The sequence below is a fragment of the Oncorhynchus gorbuscha genome, linkage group LG14 (genome assembly GCF_021184085.1).
Source record: "Oncorhynchus gorbuscha isolate QuinsamMale2020 ecotype Even-year linkage group LG14, OgorEven_v1.0, whole genome shotgun sequence".
Classification (NCBI taxonomy): Eukaryota; Metazoa; Chordata; class Actinopteri; order Salmoniformes; family Salmonidae; genus Oncorhynchus; species Oncorhynchus gorbuscha.
This window is the reverse complement of record NC_060186.1, coordinates 34,167,155-34,188,519: the sequence shown is the minus strand read 5'-3', so window position 1 is coordinate 34,188,519 and position 21,365 is coordinate 34,167,155. Positions and strand designations below refer to the sequence as shown.

General features: G+C 40.8%; 1 protein-coding gene across 4 annotated transcripts in view; it reads left to right on the top strand.

Annotated features, from left to right (window-relative positions):
* Nucleotides 1–21,365, top strand: part of LOC123994830 (fibroblast growth factor 12-like) — a 146,641-nt gene that overhangs the window by 26,032 nt on the left and 99,244 nt on the right. The window contains exon 2 of one of the 4 annotated variants that reach the window (XM_046297855.1): nucleotides 12,044–12,130. The exons of 2 other annotated variants lie outside the window; for them this stretch is intronic. Coding sequence is in view for 1 of the 2 variants with exons in the window: in XM_046297851.1 (XP_046153807.1) it covers nucleotides 15,282–15,420 (139 nt within the window). In the remaining variant the exon portion in view is untranslated. Of the gene's footprint in view, nucleotides 1–12,043; nucleotides 12,131–15,174; nucleotides 15,421–21,365 lie in introns of those variants that run through there. One more of the 4 variants, XM_046297851.1, reaches the window with a different exon arrangement.

Genomic DNA, 21,365 nt, shown 5'->3' with positions numbered 1-21,365 from the left:
AACTAGAAAAAAGACAATCAAATTGCAGATGGTTATTTAAACCACATTTTAGTTGCACTCCCACCCAGCTCCACAACCACGGGTAAAACCTTGCTGAGATGATCAATGTATTTGTTGCATTGTAGTATCGTCAATTTCTCTACCCTATAAATGTCTTGATGGCCTTGACCAGTTCATCGTTGCTTGTAGGCTTGGCAGAGTTACGGATTGTTTTCAGTTGATGCCAAACAAGTTAGATCGGGTTTAAATCAGGAGACCCACAAGCAGAGATTAAAATCTTTATTTAGATATACTGTAGGCCTACCGTAGGTGTTGTAGGTCTTTTATTTATTTATTTTAATTTAACCTTTATTTTACTACATAAAGGTCTACATACTCTGCTGGCATCATGACCCAGTTTATGCCCTCTTTGGAGAAGAAAAAAAGACAGCCAACATTAGATACAACACTAGAAATATACATGTAAATAGGCCTAAACATAACAAAATATTGCTATAATCCTACTTTGAAAGAAACGATGTGGTCCCAGAAACACCTCTCTGACAGTGTCCAATATCTCTTGATGATTTCTTCCTGAAAGAAATCTCGATCCATGATACCTGAAAAAGTAGACAACAGTGAATGATTGTGGAACACCTAGCATTCCATGCCGTGTACGCTACAATATTTTATGTGTCTTTTGCTTTGTAAATAGCCAAATTTACCATCAAAAATCAAATATGAGCCTGGTCCCTGGCGAGAAATTGCCCCCCACACATAGTTTGAGCGGATGCTTGGGACTCTGCTTGCTTGATCTTCAAGTGCAACAAGCATCACTACAGTCCCATGTTCGAATCCAGGCTGTATCACATCCGACTGATTGGGAGTCCCATAGGGTGGTGCACAATTGGTACAGCGTCATCTGGGTCAGGGGAGGTTTTGGCTGGCCAGGATATCCTTCTCTCCCTCTAAAAACAGAAATAAATATTTTGGCCTTTTATAAATATTATTTTGGCCTTTATTCAGATTACAATCGCTCAATGTTGTTTAAAAAAAAAAAAATCATCTCCTATATATATATATCTCAACTGTGGATGACTAATTCAGCATCCTTTTTAAAATTATTCTGAGACAAGCATGGAGAAACAAAAATGTTCAATTATATTCCATGATATTCTTACGATATATGTGTTGACTGAATATAAGCGAGTGATGTCTGCTAAGTAATTAAGTTGATGGCACAGTCATATAGCCTCGGCACCAACATAAAGCTGCGTGTCATGCAACCACAAAATGTTGGATAAAGCATATACTGTACTTTACTGTATTTCTTCATCAGAATCTTTATGCTTTCACTAATAAAATAAGGACAAAAATACTCTTTCAAACTGCAGATATTTATTTAGTTATGGGTCCATAATGAATTACTATAGGAATAAATATGCATGAATGACAGAAATATTGGAACACAGTAGGCTAATGAAGGTAAACAAATGGTTGCTTACTAGATAATACTCTTTCAAACACACACAGTTACATTGAACAGAGTCATTATGGCTATTAGCAGGTAGCTGGACAATAGACTTGCCTAGGAGGGTAGGGGATGAATTCTATCGTTACATTTATTTCTTGTTTGGTTGGCTGTATCACAACCGGCCGTGATTGGTTGCAATTTCAGTTTAATCCACCAGGAAAGACAAAACAAATAATATAACAAAAAGTATTATTATTATTATGTACAACATCCGACCATGGTTGGGAGTCCCATAGGGCGGAGCACAATTGGCCCAGCGTTTCTCTCCCTCTAAAAACAGATAAATGTTTTGGTCTTTATTCAGATTAGTCGCTCACTTTCACTTTTTTGAAAATGAAATAACCTCAAATATCGTATATATTATCAAGTTGATGGCACAGTCATATAGCCCGGCACCTACATAAAGCTGAGTGACAGATGTAAGTATTATGGGCTGTTAGCAGGACAATATACCTTGACCAACACCTCTCTGTATTTTGATACTTTGTGGATGGGTCCTCCCGACTGGTGCAGCGGTCTAAGACACTGCAGTGCAAAATGCGTTGCTACAGATGCATGTTTATTACCCGTGTCGGACGCCACCGGGAGACCCATATGTCAATATTTTTGCATATACTGTAGGCCAACCGTAGGTGATATGAGTCTCACTAGTGTTGAGTAATGTGCTGTTAAAAGTGGTGTAGGTCTTATTTATTTAAAGAGCATGTTGAAGTTAGAAGCAATAGGGTTTGAAGTAATAGCCTATCCGCTGTGGTCAACTATTTTAGCACCGTTTTGCGCTGCTCTGAGACGAGCATGGGGACTGGTCTTGACAAATCAATGAGATTTTAACATTCACTGAATCTCTGTTTGGGTATTGGTTGCACTACAATTAGGGCATGGAAATATTATGCTCTTAGTATTGTAGCCTACTCCCTACCGTCACGTTGTACCATATTTTCCATTCCATCCTAACGGAAACCCTGAGTGTTTTTTGTTTTTCTTGGAATAGAAACACAATAATATTAATCAAATTAGCTAAGCAAAATTTCTTATCAGTCCCATATACTATGTTCTTTCAATTCTCTAGTACGGCCGCTATTGAAGGCTATCCAACGCTTGTCAAAGATGCCCTCTGGTGGTCAAACCACCACTAATTAACTGTAATGGTTACAATGGCTGACACTTAAATAACGTGCCATAGAATTCTGCGGTACCATACAAGCTGTGCTGCAGTATGCTGCAACTTTTAAAGGATGAACCACTGTAAAGAGGAACCAGGCTCTGAGGGGTGGCCAGTTCTCTTCTGGCTGTGTCGGGTGGAGATTATAACAGTACATGGCCAAACATGTTCAAACATTCATAGATGACCAGCAGGGTCAAATAATAATAATCACAGTGGTTGTAGAGGGTGCAAAAGGTCAGAACCTGGAGTCAATGTCAGTTGGCTTTTCATAGCCGAGCATTCAGAATTCGAGACAGCAGGTGCGGTAGAGAGAGAGAGTTGAAAACAGCAGGTCTGGGACAAGGTAGCACATCCGGTGAACAGATCAGGGTTTCCTAGCCACAGGCAGAACAGTTGAAACTGGAGCAGCAGCATGACCAGGTGGACTGGGGAGAGCAAGGAGTCATCAGGCCAGGTAGTCCTGAGGCATGGTCTCAGGGCTCAGGTCCTCTGGGAAGAGAGGGAGTGGGAGAGAGAATTAGAGGGAGCATACTTAAATTCACACAGGACACCGGATAAGACAGAAGAATTACTCCAGATATAAGACTGACCCTAGCCCCCCGACACATAAACTATTGCAGCATAGATACTGGAGGCTGAGACGGGAGGGGTCGGGAGACACTCTGGCCCCGTCCGACGATACCCCAGGACAGGGCCAACCAGGCACTTTGTTAAAGTGGAGGGATATCCGTGAAGAGGGATATCCGTAAACCACCAACTTACTATCCTGAGACATGGCCGAGTATAGCCCACGAAGATCTCTCCCATGGCACGAACCGGAGGGGGCGCCAACCCGGACAGGAAGATCACGTCAGTGACTCAAACCACTCAAGTGATGCACCCCATCTAGGGATGGCATGGAAGAGCACTAGTAAGCCAGTGACTCAGCCCCCGTAAAAGGGTCAGCGGCAGAGAATCCCAGTGGAGAGAGGGGAACCGGCCAGGCAGAGACGGCAAGGGCTGTTCCTCACTCCAGTGTCTTTCCGTTCAACATCGCACCGCTGGGCCAGACTACACTCAATCATAGGACCTACTGAAGAGATGAGTCTTCAATAAAGACATAAAGGTTGAGACCATGTCTGCATCTCTCACATGGATAGGCAAACCATTCTATATAGGAGAAAGCCCTGCCTCCAGCTGTTTGCTAACAATTTCTATGGACAATAAGGAGGCCTGCGTCTTGTGACCATGGCGTACGTGTAGGTACAGTATGTACTGCAGGATCAAATCGGAGAGATTGGTAGGAGCAAGCCCATGTAATGCTTTGTAGGTTAGCAGTAAAACCTTAATAAGCCGTAACCTTAACAGAAAACCAGTGTAGAGGGTAGCACTGAGCATTGCATTAGTCTAATCTAGAAGCAACAAAGCATGGATTAGCTTCTCTGCATCATTTTTTGACAAAGTGTATGATTTTTGCAATGTTACGAAGATGGAAAAAAGCTGTTCATCAAAAGAGAGATCAGGGTCCAGAGTAACGCCGAGGTCCTTCAGTTTTATTTGAGACGACTGTACAACCATCAAGACTAATTGTCAGATTCAACAGAAGATCTCTTTGTTTCTTGGGACCTTGAACTAGCATCTCTGTTTTGTCCAAGTTTGAAAGTAAAACTTCTTATGTCTGAAACACAGGCTTCCAGGAAGAGCACTTTTGGGGCTTCATCATGTTTAATCAAAATGTACAGCTGTGTATCGTCCACATAGCACTGAAAGGTAACATTATGTTTACTTCCTGTAGACAGTAAACCCACATGCTGCGGTTGCACCCAAACGGCTCTTAGCTGTAAGCCTAGTCTTATGACTAAGTTGCAAGGACAAGGCTCTTAGCTGTAAACCTAGTCTTATGACTAAGTCACAAGGACAAGTTTGTATCAGGTTAGAAAAACACTACCATATAACAAGAGACTATTCTTTAAGCAGTAAAATATGGGATAGCATGACTAAATATGTAATTTGCTACGACATCACAATCCTGTCTCGGAGCTCTATGACAATTTCTTCAACCACATGGCTTGGTTTTTGCTCTGACATGCATTATCAACTGTGGGTCCTTATATAGACAGGTGTGTGCCTTTCCAAATCATGTCCAATCAATTGAATTTACCACAGGGGAATCCAATCAAGTTGTAGAAACATCTCAAGGATGATCAATGAAAACAGGATGCACCTGAGCTCAATTTTTGAGTCTCATAGCAAAAGGTCTGAATAGTTATGTAAGGTATTTAAACATTTTTTTAAATAACCTGTTTTTGCTTTGCCATTATGGGGTATTGTGTGTAGATTGATGAGGAAAACAATTAATTGAATAAATTTTAGAATAAGGCCGTAACGTAACAAAATGTGGAAAAAGTCAAGGGGCCTGAATACTTTCCGAACGCACTTTATACTATACCTGTGTGTTAGCAATGTGCTTTTCCCCCTCCATCCCTCGCCTAAACTCGCCACCTCTACGCAGACGACACCATTCTGTATACTTCCGGCCCTTCTTTGGACACTGTGTTAACAACCCTCCAGGCAAGCTTCAATGCCATACTACTCTCCTTCCGTGGCCTCCAATTGCTCTTAAATACAAGTAAAACTAAATGCATGCTCTTCAACCGATCGCTACCTGCACCTACCCGCCTGTCCAACATCACTACTCTGGACGGCTCTGACTTAGAATACGTGGACAACTACAAATACTTAGGTGTCTGGTTAGACTGTAAACTCTCCTTCCAGACCCATATCAAACATCTCCAATCCAAAGTTAAATCTAGAATTGGCTTCCCATTTCGCAACAAAGCATCCTGCACTCATGCTGCCAAACATACCCTTGTAAAACTGACCATCCTACCAATCCTCGACTTTGGCGATGTCATTTACAAAATAGCCTCCAATACCCTACTCAACAAATTGGATGCAGTCTATCACAGTGCAATCCGTTTTGTCACCAAAGCCCCATATACTACCCACCATTGCGACCTGTACGCTCTCGTTGGCTGGCCCTCGCCAAACCCACTGGCTCCATGTCATCTACAAGACCCTGCTAGGTAAAGTCCCCCTTTATCTCAGCTCACTGGTCACCATAGCATCTCCCACCTGTAGCACACGCTCCAGCAGGTATATCTCTCTAGTCACCCCCAAAACCAATTCTTTCTTTGGCTGCCTCCTTCCAGTTCTCTGCTGCCAATGACTGGCACGAACTACAAAAATCTCTGAAACTGGAAACACTTATCGCCCTCACTAGCTTTAAGCACCAACTGTCAGAGCAGCTCACAGATTACTGCACCTGTACATAGCCCACCTATCATGATATTCAAATTATAGTTTGAACCATGTTTTGAGGCCACATTTACTTTAAAAAAAAAATGTTTACAAGCATTTGAGTAAATAAGTTTATATTTTGGTTTCTGATTGGGTACAACAGTTGAACGAAGCTCATGAGGTATTTCTAAGTTATATTCTTCAAGAAAAAAATAACAACTGCTGATTGCCCCTTTAAAGGACAATAAGGGTGAGGCTGTTTCCTTGACAAATCTATGACACAAATCCTCTACTCCAGTTTTTCGTTTTTCATGTTTTTTTCCTCTCATTTTCACCTGGAAGTGTTAGTAGGACTTTTGGACAATGATAAACACGCAAATAAATATTTACACTGATTCATTGTTGGGACATTGTAGTGTATTATACAATCGACTCCTGGTGACAAATTATAATTATAGTTAGATTATTATCTATAAAGTTTGGCGCTGCAATGGATAGCAGCTATTTTACAGGCTCCTGACCAATGTTTATTTTTATTTTTTACAGTGATCTTAACTTTTTTTGTAAATAATGAATCTGCCATACTTTCCTATGACCTAAAACAGATTCTAGATATCAGAACTACAATCACTAACCTAAATTTGGATGACCATTTTCTACTTCAACGTGTCGGCAGCTCTGGACGTTATGCTTACTCTGGACCAGACCCTAATCACCGGGACTCGAAAGAGGAAGCAGCGGCGCAAGAGGCCGATGAGATGGTATCCTGACGAGACTATGTTGGCGAGCAAATAAAATGTCTCTGCCCTCCATTCTATTGGTGAAGGTACATTCACTATGAAACAAACTGGACAAACTCCGCTTCAGACTATCCTATCAACGGGACTTGAAGAACTGTAATATTCTATGTTTCTCGGAGACGTAACTGAACAAGGACATTGACAATATGCATCTTGCAGATTTTTCCATGCATCGTCTGGACCAAACGACAGCCTTATGTATTTGTATTTATTAAGGATCCACATCAGCTCTTCCTGGGGTCCAGCAACGTTAAAGAAGTTATATACAATTAAAAATATTACATGATATTTCATAACTCTTTACCCAATACATTTAGTGTGTTCCTTCAGGCCACTACTCCACTATCACATATTTACAATACAACAGCATGTGTACGTGTGTAGAGTTTTTGCTTTTTCATGTGTATGAGTGCCTGTGTGTGTGTCTCTTCACAGTCCCTGCTGTTCCATAAGGTGTATTTTTATCTGTTTTTAAATGTGGTGATTCTTGCATCAGTTATCTGATGTGGAATAGAGTTCCATGTAGCACTGTGACCCTCCCATAGTCTGCTCTTGACTTGGGGATTGTGAAGAGACTTTGGGTGGCATGTCTTGTGGGGTATGCATAGGTGTCCAAGCTGTGTGCTAGTAGTTTAAAACAGACACCGGTGCATTCAGCATGTCAACACTTCTTACAAAAACAAGTAGTGATGAAGTCGAGCTCTCCTCCGCTTTGAGACATTTACATGCATATTATTAATGTTAGCTCTCTGTGTACATTTAAGGGCCAGCAGTGCTGCCCTGTTTTGAGGTCCCTCTTTATGGCACCTGACCACAGGAATGAGTAGTAGTCCAGGTACGACAAAACTAGAGCCTGTATGACCTGCCTTGTTGATGGTGTTGTTAAAAAGGCAGAGCAGTGCTTTATTATGGACGGAGTTCTCCCCATCTTAGCTACTGTTGTATCAATATGTTTTGACCATGACATTTTAAAATTCAGGGTTACTCCAAGCAGTTGAGTCACCTCAACTTGCTCAATTTCCACATTATTTATTACTAGATTTAGCTGAGGTTTAGGGTTTAGTGAATCATTTTAGTTTTTGAAATATTTAGAACTAACTTATTCCTTGTCACCCATTCTGAAACTAACTGCAGTTCTTTGTTAAATGTTGAAGTGATTTCACTCGCTGTAGTAGCTGACGTGTGTATCGTGTTGAGTCATCCGTATACATAGACACAATGGCTTTACTCAAGGTCAGTGGAATGTCATTAGTAAAGATTTCAAAAAGTAAGGGGCTGCCCTGGGGAATTCATGATTCTACCTGGATTATGTTCGAGAGGCTTCCATTACAGAACACCATCTGTGTTCTGTTAGACAGGTGACTCTGTATCCACAATATTGCAGGGGGTGTAAAGCCATAACACATACATTTTCCAATCAGCAGACTATGATCGATAATGTCAAAAGCTGCACTGAAGTCTAACAAAACGGCTCCCACAATCTTTTGATCATCAATTTATCTCAGCCAATCAACAGTAAGTGCTGTGCTTGCTGAAGGTTTTTCCATATAAGCATGCTGAAAGTCTGTCAATTTGTTTACTGTAAAATAGCATTGTATCTGGTCAAACACATTTTTTTCCAAAAGTTTACTAAAGGTTGGTACCTGGCTGATTGGTCGGCTATTTGAGCCAGTAAAGGGGGGGCTTTACTATTCTTGGGTAGCGGAATTACTTTGGCTGCTCTCCGTGCCTGAGTGCACACACTTTCTAATAGGCTTAGTTTGAAGATATGACAAATAGGAGTGTCAATATCGCCCACTATTATCCTCAGTAAATTTCTATCCAAGTTGTCGGACCTTGGTGGCTTGTCATTGTTGATAGACAACAATTTTTTCACCTTTTCCACACTGACTTTATGGAAATAACGATAGACAAGCATTGTCATTTTTATTTGATCAGTTATACTTGGATGTGTAGAGTCAGCATTTGTTTCTGGTATGTCATGCCTAAGTTTGCTAATAAAAAAATAATTCATGTAATTGGCAATATCAGTGGGTTTTGTGATTAATCTGATTCAATGAATGTCATTTAAGGTGCTCCAAAGCTTTTTACTATCATTCTTTATGTAATTTCTTTGTTTCATAGTATAGTTTCTTATTTTTACTCAGTTTAGTCACGCCTTCTCAATTTGCAGTACGTTTGCCAATCGGTTGTGCAGCCGGACCTATTTTCAATTCATTTTGTCTCATCCCTCTCAACCATACAATTTTTCAATTCCTCATCAATCCAATGGATTTAACAGTTTTTAAAGTAATTTTCTTCATGTATTTTGCATTTTAGCTGCTGCTAATCCATTTGGATACAGCTTTAAAGACAATTTCTGCAGCATTAGTAAAGATGTGATCACTACATGTTGATGAATTCATTCCTGTGCTGTTTGTAACTACCCAGGTAGGTTGACTGATAACCTGAACCAGGTTGCAGGCATTAGTTACAATGTGAAGCATTTTCTTGAGTGGGCAGCTTGATGAAAGCCCGTCACTATTGAAAATACACCTCTCTGTTGATATCACATACATTATCAATTATTTCACACATGTTATCCAGATACTAACTGTTAGCACTTGGTGGTCTATAGCACCTTCCCACAAGAATGGGCTTTAGGTGAGGCAGATGAACCTGCTGCCAAATTACTTCAACAGTATTTAACATGAGATCGTCTCTAAGCTTTACAGAAATGTGGTTCTGAATATAAAAACGGCAACACCTCCACCATTAGCATTTATGTATTTTCTGTAGATGGTATAAGTATGTATTTATACCACTGTATCAAAGGTATTAATTAAAGTAAGTTTCAGAGATAGTCAGAATATGAATGTCATCTATTACTAGCAAATTATTGATTTCATGAACCCTCTTTCTTAAAACCTCTTTGGGCTGAGATCCCGCTAAGGGATCGATATGACAACAGCCAGTGAAAGTGCAGGGTGCCAAATTCAAAATGTCCTCTGGTCGGATGAAACAAAAATAGAACTGTTTGGCCATAATGACCATCGTTATGTTTGGAGGAAAAAGGGGATGCTTGCAAGCCGAAGAACACCATCCCAACCGTGAAGCACGGGGGTGACAGCAGCTTGTTGTGGGGGTGCTTTGTTGTGGGAGGGTCTGGGTGCACTTCAAAAAATAAATGGCATCATGAGGGAGGACAATTATGTGGATATATTGAAGCAACATCTCAAGACATCAGTCAGGAAGTTAAAGCTTGGTTGCAAATGGGTCTTCCAAATGGAGAATGACCCCAAGCATACTTCCAAAGTTGTGGCAAAATGGCTTATGGACAACCTAGTCAATGTATTGGATTGGCCATCACAAGGCCCTGACCTCAATCCTATAGAATATGTGTGGTCAGAACTAAAAAAGCATGAGCGAGCAAGGAGGCCTACAATCCTGAGTCAGTTACAACAGCTCTTGTCAGGAGGAATGGGACAAAATTCACCCAACTCACCCAACAAAACGTTGGACCCAAGTTAAACAATTTAAAGGCAATGCTACCAAATACTAATTGAGTGTATGTAAACTTCTGACCAACTGGGAATGTGATGAAAGAAATCCAAGCTGAAATAAATCCCTCTCTACTATTATTCTGACATTTCACATTCTTCAAATAAAGTGGTTATCCTAACTGACCTAAAACAGGGAATTTTTTAGATAAATGCCTTCCATGCTCGCTTCGAGGCAGGCAACACTGAACTATGCATGACAGCACTAGCTGTTCCGGACAACTGTGTGATCCCGCTCTCCATAACTGATGTAACAAATTTAAACCGGTTAGCGGTCACAAAACCGCAGGGCCAGACGGATTACCAGGACACATACTCAGAGAATGCACTGACCAGCTGACCCCAAGCATACTTCCAAAGTTGTGGCAAAATGGCTCTTCACTGACATTTTCAAACTCTCCCTGACCCCGTCTGTAATAGTTACATGTTTCAAGCAGATCACCATTGTCCTTGTGCCCAAGAACGCCAAGCTAACCAGTCTAAATGGCTATAGCACTCACATCTGTAGCCAAGAAATGCTTTGAATGGCTGGTCATGGCTCACATCAACACCATCATCCCAGACAACATGTACCCACCAATTCGCATACTGCCCCAACAGATCCACAGATGGTGCAATCTCTAATGCACTCCACACGGCCTTCTCCCATCTGGACAATAGGAACAACTACAGTGCATTCGGAAAGTATTCAGAACTTTTTCCACATTTTGTTACATTACAGACATTTTCTAAATGCTTTAAATACTTTCCCCCTAATCAATCTACACAATAGTTTGTGTTCAAGTCTGCGCTCTGGCTGGGCCACTCAAGGACATTCAGAGACTTGTCCCGAAGCCACTCCTGCATTGTCTTGGCTGTGTGCTTTAGGGTCGTTGTCCTGTTGAAAGGTAAACCTTTGCCCCAGTCTGAAGTCATGAGCGCTTTGGAGCAGGTTTTCATCAAGGATCTCTCTGTACTTTGCTCCATTCATATTTCCCTTGATCCTGACTAGTCTCACAGTCCCTGACACTGAAAAACATCTCCACAGCATGATGTTGCCACCACCCTGCTTCACCATAGGGATGGTGCCAGGTTTCCTCTAGATGGGACTTTTAGCATTCAGGCCAAAGCATTCAATCTTGGTTTCATCAGATCAAAGATTCTTGTTTGTCATGGTCTGAGAGTCCTTTAGGTGCCAACTGGAAGGTTCTCCCATCTCCACAGAAGAACTCTGGAGCTCTGTCAGAGTGATCATTGGGTTCTTTCGTCATCTCCCTGACCAAGGCCCTTCTCCCCCGATTGCTCAGTTTGGCCTGGCGGCCAGCTCTAGGGAGAGTCTTGGTGGTTCCAAACTTCTTCCATTTAAGAATGATGGAGGCCACTTTGTTCTTTGGGACCTTCAATGCTGCAGACATTTTTTGGTACCTTCATGTAGACAAGTGTGTGCCTTTCCAAATCATGTCCAATCAATTGACTTTACCACAGGTGGACTCCAATCAAGTTGTAGAAACAGGCTGCACCTGAGCTCATTTTCAAATCTCATAGCAAAGGGTCTGAATACTTGTGCAAATATATTTAACAGATAATTCTGTTTTTATTTTGTCATTATGGGGTAATGTTTGTAGATTGAGGGAAAACATTTATTTAATCAATTTTAGAATAAGGCAGTAACATAACAAAATGTGGAAAAAGGGAAGAGGTCTCAATACTTTCCAAATGCACTGTATGTGAGAATGCTGTTCATTGACTACAGCTCACCTTACTGTAGGGCCCTCCAAGCTCATCCCTAAGCTCTTGGACTGAACACCTGCAACTGGATCCTGGACTGCCTGACGGACCACCCCAGGTGGTGAGGGTAAGCAACAACACATCCACCACACTGACCCTCAATGGGGGCCCCTCGGGGTTTCGTATTTAGTCTCCGCCTGTACTCCCTGTTCACCCACGACTGCGTGGGTGCACACGACTCAAATCTAATTGTATTTGTCACAGGTGTAGACCTTACAGTGAATTGCTTACTACAAGCCCTTAACCAACAATGCAGTTGGTTAAGGGTAACAAATAAATAAAGAGCAGCAGTAAAAGAACAATAGCAAGGCTACATACGTACCAGTACAGAGTGGGTTTGATTGGGCACCGATTAGTTGAGGTAATTGAGGTAATATGTACAGTGGGGCAAAAAGGTATTTAGTCAGCCACCAATTGTGCGAACCAATTGTGCGAACTTGCACAAGATGAGAGAGGTCTGTAATTTTCATCATAGGTACTCTTCAACTATGACAGACAAAATGAGAAAAGAAATCCAGAAAATCACATTGTAGGATTTTTAATGAATTTATTTTCAAATTATGGTAGAAAATAAGTATTTGGTCACCTACAAACAAGCAAGATTTCTGGCTCTCACAGACCTGTAACTTCTTCTTTAAGAGGCTCCCCTGTCCTCCACTCGTTACCTGTATTAATGGAACCTGTTTGAACTTGTTGTCAGTATAAAAGACACCTGTCCACAACCTCAAACAGTCACACTCCAAACTCCACTATGGCCAATACCAAAGAGCTGTCAAAGGACACCAGAAACAAAATTGTAGACCTGCACCAGGCTGGGAAGGTCTTATTGTCCTGCTGAAAGGGGAATTTGCCTCCCAGTGTCTGTTGGAAAGCAGACTGGACCAGGTTTTTGCCTGTGCTTTGCTCTGTTCTGTTTCCTTTTATCCTACAAAAATCCCTAGTCCTTGCCAATGACAATTTAACCTTTATTTAACTAGGCAAGTCAGTTCAGAACAAATTCTTATTTACAATGACGCTGGGCCAGTTGTGCGCCGCCCTATGGGACTCCCAATCACAGCTGGATGTGATACAGCCAGGATTCAAACCAGGGACTGTAGTGATGCCTCTTGCACTGAGATGCAGTGCCTTAGACAGCTGAGCCACTCAGGAGCCCATAACATGATGCAGCCACCGCCAAGAGTGGTAATCAGTAATGTGTTGTTGGATTTGCCCAAATATAACACTTTGTATTCAGGATATTATTTATTTTACCTTTATTTAACTAGGCAAGTCAGATAAGAACAAATTCATATTTTCAATGATGGCCTAGGAACAGTGGGTTAACTGCGTTGTTCAGGGGTAGAACAACATATATTTTTTACCTTGTCAGCTCAGGGATTTGATCTCGCAACCTTTCGGTTACAAGTCTAATGCTCTAACCACTAGGCTACCTGCCACCCCTTAAATATGTGAGATAATGAACCAAAAACAGTCTTGGGATATCAAACAACAGCTTGGGAAGTGTGAAAACAGTGGAGGATATAATTTTTTAAATGTTGGGGTTGCTCTTTGCTGAAAGACAAACTTCCAATTTTGGCTTAAAGAACATTAAATGGGGTTTACACAACTCATATTTCTTGACAAACCCTACTTGTTTTACCAAGAATATATACAGTAGGGTTAAGGACTGGTACTAGAAAAATAAATTGAGTTACCAGCACAGCACACCCATTGACTATACATTAAAATTAGCTTATTATCATTATCGAAATTAAGGTTCTCATTATCCGAAACGGACCTAAAAATGATGGGATAATGAGAAATGTGTGTTTCGGTAATGAGAGGGCCCTTAGCTCAACCTGTAAACAATAGGATACAGATTATTATGAGTCATCAAACAATTAACAACATCACTGAAGCCAATTCATGCCTCCATGTTGGTAAGGTATTGTTTTTTTTTCTCTCCCAATTTGAGATTTTTAGCTGTTTCAGTAACAAGAAGGCGAAGTGGGGTATAGGGGGTGTCTGAGAATAAGAACCTGGTGAAGTCATATAAGAAAATACATTTACTTAGAATGTGCTCATCTAAGGACTCTTCCTCTAAATGATGCATCATTGGTGAATAAAACTTCATTTAAAAACTGATTGGAGATTTTACAGGAACTTGAAAAGGTGTTACGTTAATGAGACATGTCCGCAGACACTGTGTTTGTACGTAATAAATATTATAGTTTAATGTAAACTTAAATAAGTATACCAATTGTATGATTTATGGACAGACTACAGCAACATATTTTGTGTTGTATTCAAATAACTTTGATTTTTTCTAAAGTAACATTTCCTAAAATGCCCTGAATTTAATCCGGACGCATTTATGTAATGAGAATATTCAGGCGAAAATGTAAAATTGATATAAAATAAAACACATTGGCAAAAACTAGCCATCTTAGTCTTTAGAATTTTCTAATTTATGCAGAATCATGATGGGTTTGTAACTGAATTCCACCCACCCACACAAACGTACTTGAAGATCACTCATAGAAAAAAAAACAGTGTTCAAACATACACTGACTTCCATATTTACCCACCTACACCCTGGTTACCTAACGAAGACATACTCTCTTTAATATGTCCCCAGTGTCTTTGATGTCTTGCCTCTGTCATTGCTCACTGGGAATTTCCTCTACCAGCACTTTCTCCATGTAAACACAGATATAAATAGTTCCCACCATGCAGTGATGCCCATTTACACTATCAGAATAGACCCTATCCATTTCTATTGCATGGCGTGGCGGAGTCAAGGGATCACATATCCACATAGTTAAACCATTTGAATAACTCCTAATTGTGTTTGACGCATGGCGTTGCACACACTGGACAGGGAGGTGTGCAGCTGTCCCGCTTGACAAACGTGAAAATGTTGATTCCAGTGTCTCATTGCAGTGTTAGATAACCTTCTCGTAAAGCCAAGGCGCGTATGGACGCAAGTGTGTGTGTGTGCTACAGGAGCCTGGAGAGAGTGGTGGTGGTGAGGTGGGGGTTTAGGGAGTTAGAGTTTGTGTTGCTGCAGCCAGGGCTAAATATGGCCAGACAGACCCACACAGAGTAGACTAGGACTGGTCAGCTAACCTATCCCTTTACAAGTGACATGGACAACTGACTTATACAGGTGCAGAGGGGTTGTGTAAGCAGCGGCAAAGGGGAGCGATAGCAGTTTAAGGGATACGAACTGTGTCTTTATGGATGTCTCAGAGAGAGTTGAGGAGCCAGAAATGACTCGTTCGCTTGGTAGCCTGTTACGACGGTTGCTGTCCAAAGACAGTAAGGGAGAGGAGGAAGACGAGGAAGGAACAGCAAAACCGGACAGCGATGAGCAGGGTGAGTTCTCTCTACTCCAAGCCAGGGGTTTCAAACTCCTTCCATGGAGGGCCGAGTGTCGGCAGTTTTTTTTTCTTCCATCGCTTTCAATTAAGACCTAGACAACCAGGTGAGGGAGGTTCCTTACTAATTAATGATCTTAATTCATTAATCAAGTACAAGGGTGGAGCGAAAACCCTCAGACACTCGGTCCTTTGTGGAATGAGCTTGACACGTGCTCCAAGCCATCTGCATAGGCTCAGAAGGAGTAGTTGGCAATAGTGTTCAGTAAGCTAGCTGTAGTAACGAAGTTAATTCAGTGCACGCTCATGTGAGGAGTAACTTTGCCTGAGACCTGAACTTGCATTAGCTCCTACCTAGATGACTAGGATTTATATCAACAGGCTGAGGCAGTCTTGTGGAATTGGTTCAATGGAGTTGGTTCAGTGCACACTGACATGAGGAGTAACGTTGCAGTGTGCAGTGCGATGGCGATATCCAAGATAGCAATCCAAGATGGCAACAACTTACAAGAAACTAGTGACAGACAAATGACTATCACTAGTAGATTTTAACCTACAAATAAGCTATTAATTTATGGTGGAGCAAATCTACAATTTCCTTGTTGTGTAGTGCAAACTGTTTAGTTTTGCTGGTGTAAAGATCGTGGGTCTCCCTCAACTCGGGTAAATATATTTTTTGCTATTTGCACTCCTTTACATGAAGATTACCCAAGTAACCCCCTCTATGGCTGGCCTGGGTTCTATCCTTAGCTTTCCCTCTGAGGAGTGTCTCGTCCAAGCTGCTCCTCTTCGCTCTCAGCCTGGTTGGCAGCTAAACAATCCGCAACCCGTTCTCTCAATCGACTTCCCACACCCAATCTACTCACACATGCACACACTCTCATACAGACTCATACATACACACAGTACCCCTTACTTTTCCTTGGCCTCTATTTCTTACATCTCTCAGAGAAAATGACAATTTTCATGATATTGCTTTGTGTACTGACTTTACTGAAAAACAAACATTGCCGCCGGGTGAGTACATCTGACAATGTGCTCTCCCGTCCATTAGACATTTTGTCTGTGGGAACTCTTTTTCACTCGGTCCACTTGTCCAAGTGCCGATGCATTTCAAATCAAATCAAATTTTATTTGTCACATTCACATGGTTAGCAGATGTTAATGCGAGTGTAGCGAAATGCTTGTGCTTCTAGTTCTGACAATGCAGTGATAACCAACAAGTAATCTAACTAACAATTCCAAAACTACTGTCTTATACACAGTGTAAGGGGATAAAGAATATGTACATAAAGATATATGAATGAGTGATGGTACAGAGCAGCATAGGCAAGATACAGTAGATGGTATCGAGTACAGTATATACATATGAGATGAGTATGTAAACAAAGTGGCATCGTTAAAGTGGCTAGTGATACATGTATTACATAAGGATGCAGTAGATGATATAGAGTACAGTATATACGTATGCATATGAGATGAATAATGTAGGGTATGTAACATTATATTAGGTAGAATTGTTTAAAGTGGCTAGTGATGTATTTTACATCATTTCCCATCAATTCCCATTATTAAAGTGGCTGGAGTTGAGTCAGTGTCAGTGTGTTGGCAGCAGCCACTCAATGTTAGTGGTGGCTGTTTAACAGTCTGATGGCCTTGATAGAAGCTGTTTTTCAGTCTCTCGGTCCCAGCTTTGATGCACCTGTACTGACCTCGCCTTCTAGATGATAGCGGGGTGAACAGGCAGTGACTCGGGTGGTTGTTGTCCTTGATGATCTTTATGGCCTTCCTGTAACATAGGGTGGTGTAGGTGTCCTGGAGGGCAGGTAGTTTGCCCCCGGTGATGCGTTGTGCAGACCTCACTACCCTCTGGAGAGCCTTATGGTTTTGTGGCATGATGTGAACAGTATAAACTTGTGTCACTACCAAAGTCGAATAGTTTTTAAATGACTGTTGGTTAAAGCCGGTGTCTTATTTTATTTTATCAATGTACCAATCGGGCTTCAGGAAGAAGCATAGCACAATTACAGCTGCCTTGAAGGTTTTAAATGATATCACTGAAGCCGTTGACAAAAAACAGCACTGTCTCACTTTTTATTGATCTTATCATCAATACTGACAACAAAACTAATGGTGTTTTCTAAAGCAAGAAATAGACTTCTGAACCTTTCACCTATTAATACCTTTCAGGGAAATGAGATTGAGACTAACCTCATATAAATATATTGGAATTTGAATTGATGACAGCCTCTCTTTTAAATTGCATATTCAACAACTTACAAAAAAATTGAAGCTGAAAATTGAAGATTTTATTTTAGAAATAAGGCCTGTTTTTATTTTGTGTTGTCTGGAAACTCATTTGTAGAATTTGCTTGCAGTAGGTCTCTTAAAAAAGAGAAGCCGTTCAAGGTTATTAAACAGAGAAGCATAGTTATTATTCTTTTGTTGATATCAGGTAATGTGCAACCTAACCCTGGCCCTGATATGCAATGTCTCCAAACTCCCTCTGATTTTAAATCTATATCTGGTTTTGGTTATTTCTCATTTAAATGTATGCAGCTTGTTCTCGAATGGATGGGTTTAGGATTTGGCCTAAATCAACTGATGCTGATGTAATTGTGTTTTCTGAAACCTGGCTCAGCAAGTCTGTTCTTGATAAGGATATTTGTATAAATGGTTACAATATGCATCGCATACTGATCCGAGTTAAGAAAGATGGGGTGTGGCTATATGTAAAAGACTAAATTCCTTGTGTGGCAAAGTCTGACTAACAGTTGGAATTTCTTGCTTAGAATCTTGAGGTTTAAAAGGGTCTTTCTATAACTGTAATTGGCTATTATACTCCCCTCTGCTCTCAGTGATGCATTTTCTTCTCTGCACCTTATGTCTAAACTTCTTTACAAGTGAAATGATCTTGATTTGTGTTTGTTAAAGCCGGTGTCTGATAATTTTAAAATGTTTTGTAATTCTATGAATCTAGCCTGGGCTAAAGCAAGGAAATCATTTTCTGATGCTGATTGGCTTCTTTTTAGGCAGCTACAAAACAAGTGTTATTTTCTTCTAGGGGAGGCCAAGTCTGAATATTTTATGTCTGTTGCCACTGATAACCTGAATGACCGTAGAAGGAAATTAAGTCGGTATGGTAAGGTTAATGAATTACCGTCATGTGTATTGAAGGACTCTGTTGCTGTATATGACAACTGAAATGCTGAATTGTTTCAATAAGAGCTTTGTATTATCTGGTAGGTTGTTTGATTCAGTACCCTCTGTCTCTGTACAACCTTGTGTGGATGAACTAGTGAGAGCAGGTCAAAGGTTTAGCTTTTTGACATTCTCAGTGCAGGAGGTACATAAAGCACTGAAATCCTTAGATCAGAGAGAACCTGCAGGTCCTGATCTTGATCCCTACTTTTTTAAACTTGACAGCTGATTTCATAGCTGAACCACTTACATCTCTGTTCATTGAGATTAATTTTAAACTGCAAAACCCTAAACGCACCACTGCACTTTATATAGAAGGGCTGGCTGGCCTTTTAGTCAATCGTAGGCTCAGTCACTGGTATACTTTTATTTACAAAGCCATTTTGGGTTTACTACCATTTTATTTGGGCATTTCTATTGTTCAGACATGTGGTGGGTACTCTCTTCGTTCGCAGGATTTTATCCTGCTAACTGTTCCAAATGTCCAAACTGAATTTGGTAAAAAGGGCTTTTATGTACTCTGCGCCATTGGCTTGGAACGCCTTACAAAATACTTTTAAACTGGAAGAACTTGTCCCGATTGGTGTTTTTAAATTGCTGATGAAGGATTTTGGGGCTGATTCCCTGACCTGTCAATGTTTTTAATTTGCTGTTTTACGATGTTTATGATGTACTCTTGTGACTTCTGTTTTTTTTTACTAGATTACCTGTAGTTTTTCATGTTGTCTGTCTATAATTGTGTAATGACTTGGTGCTGTTTATCTTGGCCAGGACACTCTTGAAAATCTCAATGAGCCCTTCCTGGTTAAATAAAGGTTAAATAAAAATTAAAGTAACATTGTCTGAGTCCTGAAAACTTGCGTTACTTCCAACCTAGAGCAAATGCCTGGGCTTTAGCTCAACAGGCTGACACAGACCCGAGTTCGAACCCAGTCAGTAATAATGCCTATGCACATGGTAACAGCTGAAACATTAAGAGACCATAATATAGTTGTCATTCACCTGTACAAGTTGAGGTTTTCATGGGAAAAAGTAATTTAACATTTTAGGGTTTTGAATAAAAGGCCTGGATAGTGTAAAGATAAAATAAAAAAATCTATAACATTGCCTGGTTAGTTTTCGTGATAGATGATGGTGAATCATGATAATGATGATGAGGATGATTATGTGGAAGAGAAGAGGGATGATGTGAATGACTTTAATGGTAATTGTGATGATGGTAGTGACGATGAAGAGTACAGTAGTAGCTTGGTCTTGGTGGGATGGCTCACTCTTTATTATACATTGCTCCTGGCTTAGATTGGAGGGGTCAGAGTGTGGTTGGCAAGGAATTTGTGTTTGTCTAAGTGGGGTGATGAAACTTTCTGTTTTAATTTCCAAAAATCAGGGAAAATAAGTTAGTAGGTTGATAAGAGTATGATAAGGGTAAGCAGTAATATGATGATGATGCTCTCTAAAGTATCTGTGTTGGATCCATAACAGGGGGCAGAAACGATGAGCCATATATGAAATCCATATTGAGGCATACAAGATTATTAGGCACATGTGAGAGGCAGAGATAAAGGACCAGAGGGTGCGACAGTGGTGTGAAAAGCGTGGGGTGCGTTGACAATGTCATTGTGTGAGACTGTGTTTGCTGCTCTTTGTGTGTTAGTGGGTGTGTGTCTGACAGAGAGCTGATGTTCGTTGCCTATTCTCCCTGTGTGTGTGTGTGTGTGTGTGTGCATCAATGGACCTTGACCATGAAGACTGTATCTATAGCAGGCAGTAGCATAGTTCCATCTCATTTCAACACTCAAGTCAGAGATTTCATCACCCTGTAAATCTAGTGTGTGCCTGGGCATAGATAAAGAGACAACTATGGAAATATTGACGGCTATTTTCTAGTGCTATGATGAAACAAAATACATGTTCAGGTTGTCGTCATGCAGTCATGAAAAAAGTGAGGAGGGTAATTCTGTGTGGCACAGAGATAGGTTGCACAATGTTTACAATGGGACCACAATGAAACTGTAAGCAAAATGTAATTAACACAATTTGTTTCTGTATCATATTTAGTAAATAAGTATTGATTTCATACTTGTCAATATTATGAAATCATAAAATGACTCTGCAGTAGGAATGAAGGTAATGTAGTACCCTATGAAGAGAGCTGTGTGTTGTTTAGTTGCGTTGACTGTACGTGTACGCAAGTACATAAGAGCGTCGACCTCCCATCCTTTGATGTAGGTGGATGTGATGGGGAGCCAGGGTTCCCATGTGACAGCTGCATTTGCCTCTGTCCTCAGCATGATTACCGCCCCCTCCTGGCATGGAGCTGTGAGCACATTAACCTGAATAGATGTTAGTAGCCTATAATAGGCCTATAGCGGGCAGGCTTACATTTATTGGAACGAGTCTTATCCTGGAGGCAGAGATGTGCGATTTCCGCTAGATGTGCCAGCAGCAAAGTAAAAATGGTCTATATTGTAAAAATTCATGAAAACAAAAATGAGCTTTTTGGTCTTAATTTAAGGTTAGGGTTAGTCATTAGGTTTAGCAGAGTGGTTAAGGTTAGATTTAGAATCAGATTTGATGAAGGAAAAAGGAAACTGCACACTGCTCTTGATAGTATCACCAATATTTAATAAGCTTACGTAACGGCCTCACGGCCTTCGTCAGAGCTTTTGTGATTTTTTAAAATCTGCACCCTTATGTAGACCTGGCCCAGATTTGATAAAAGGAGGTCCCTCTATGTTAGAT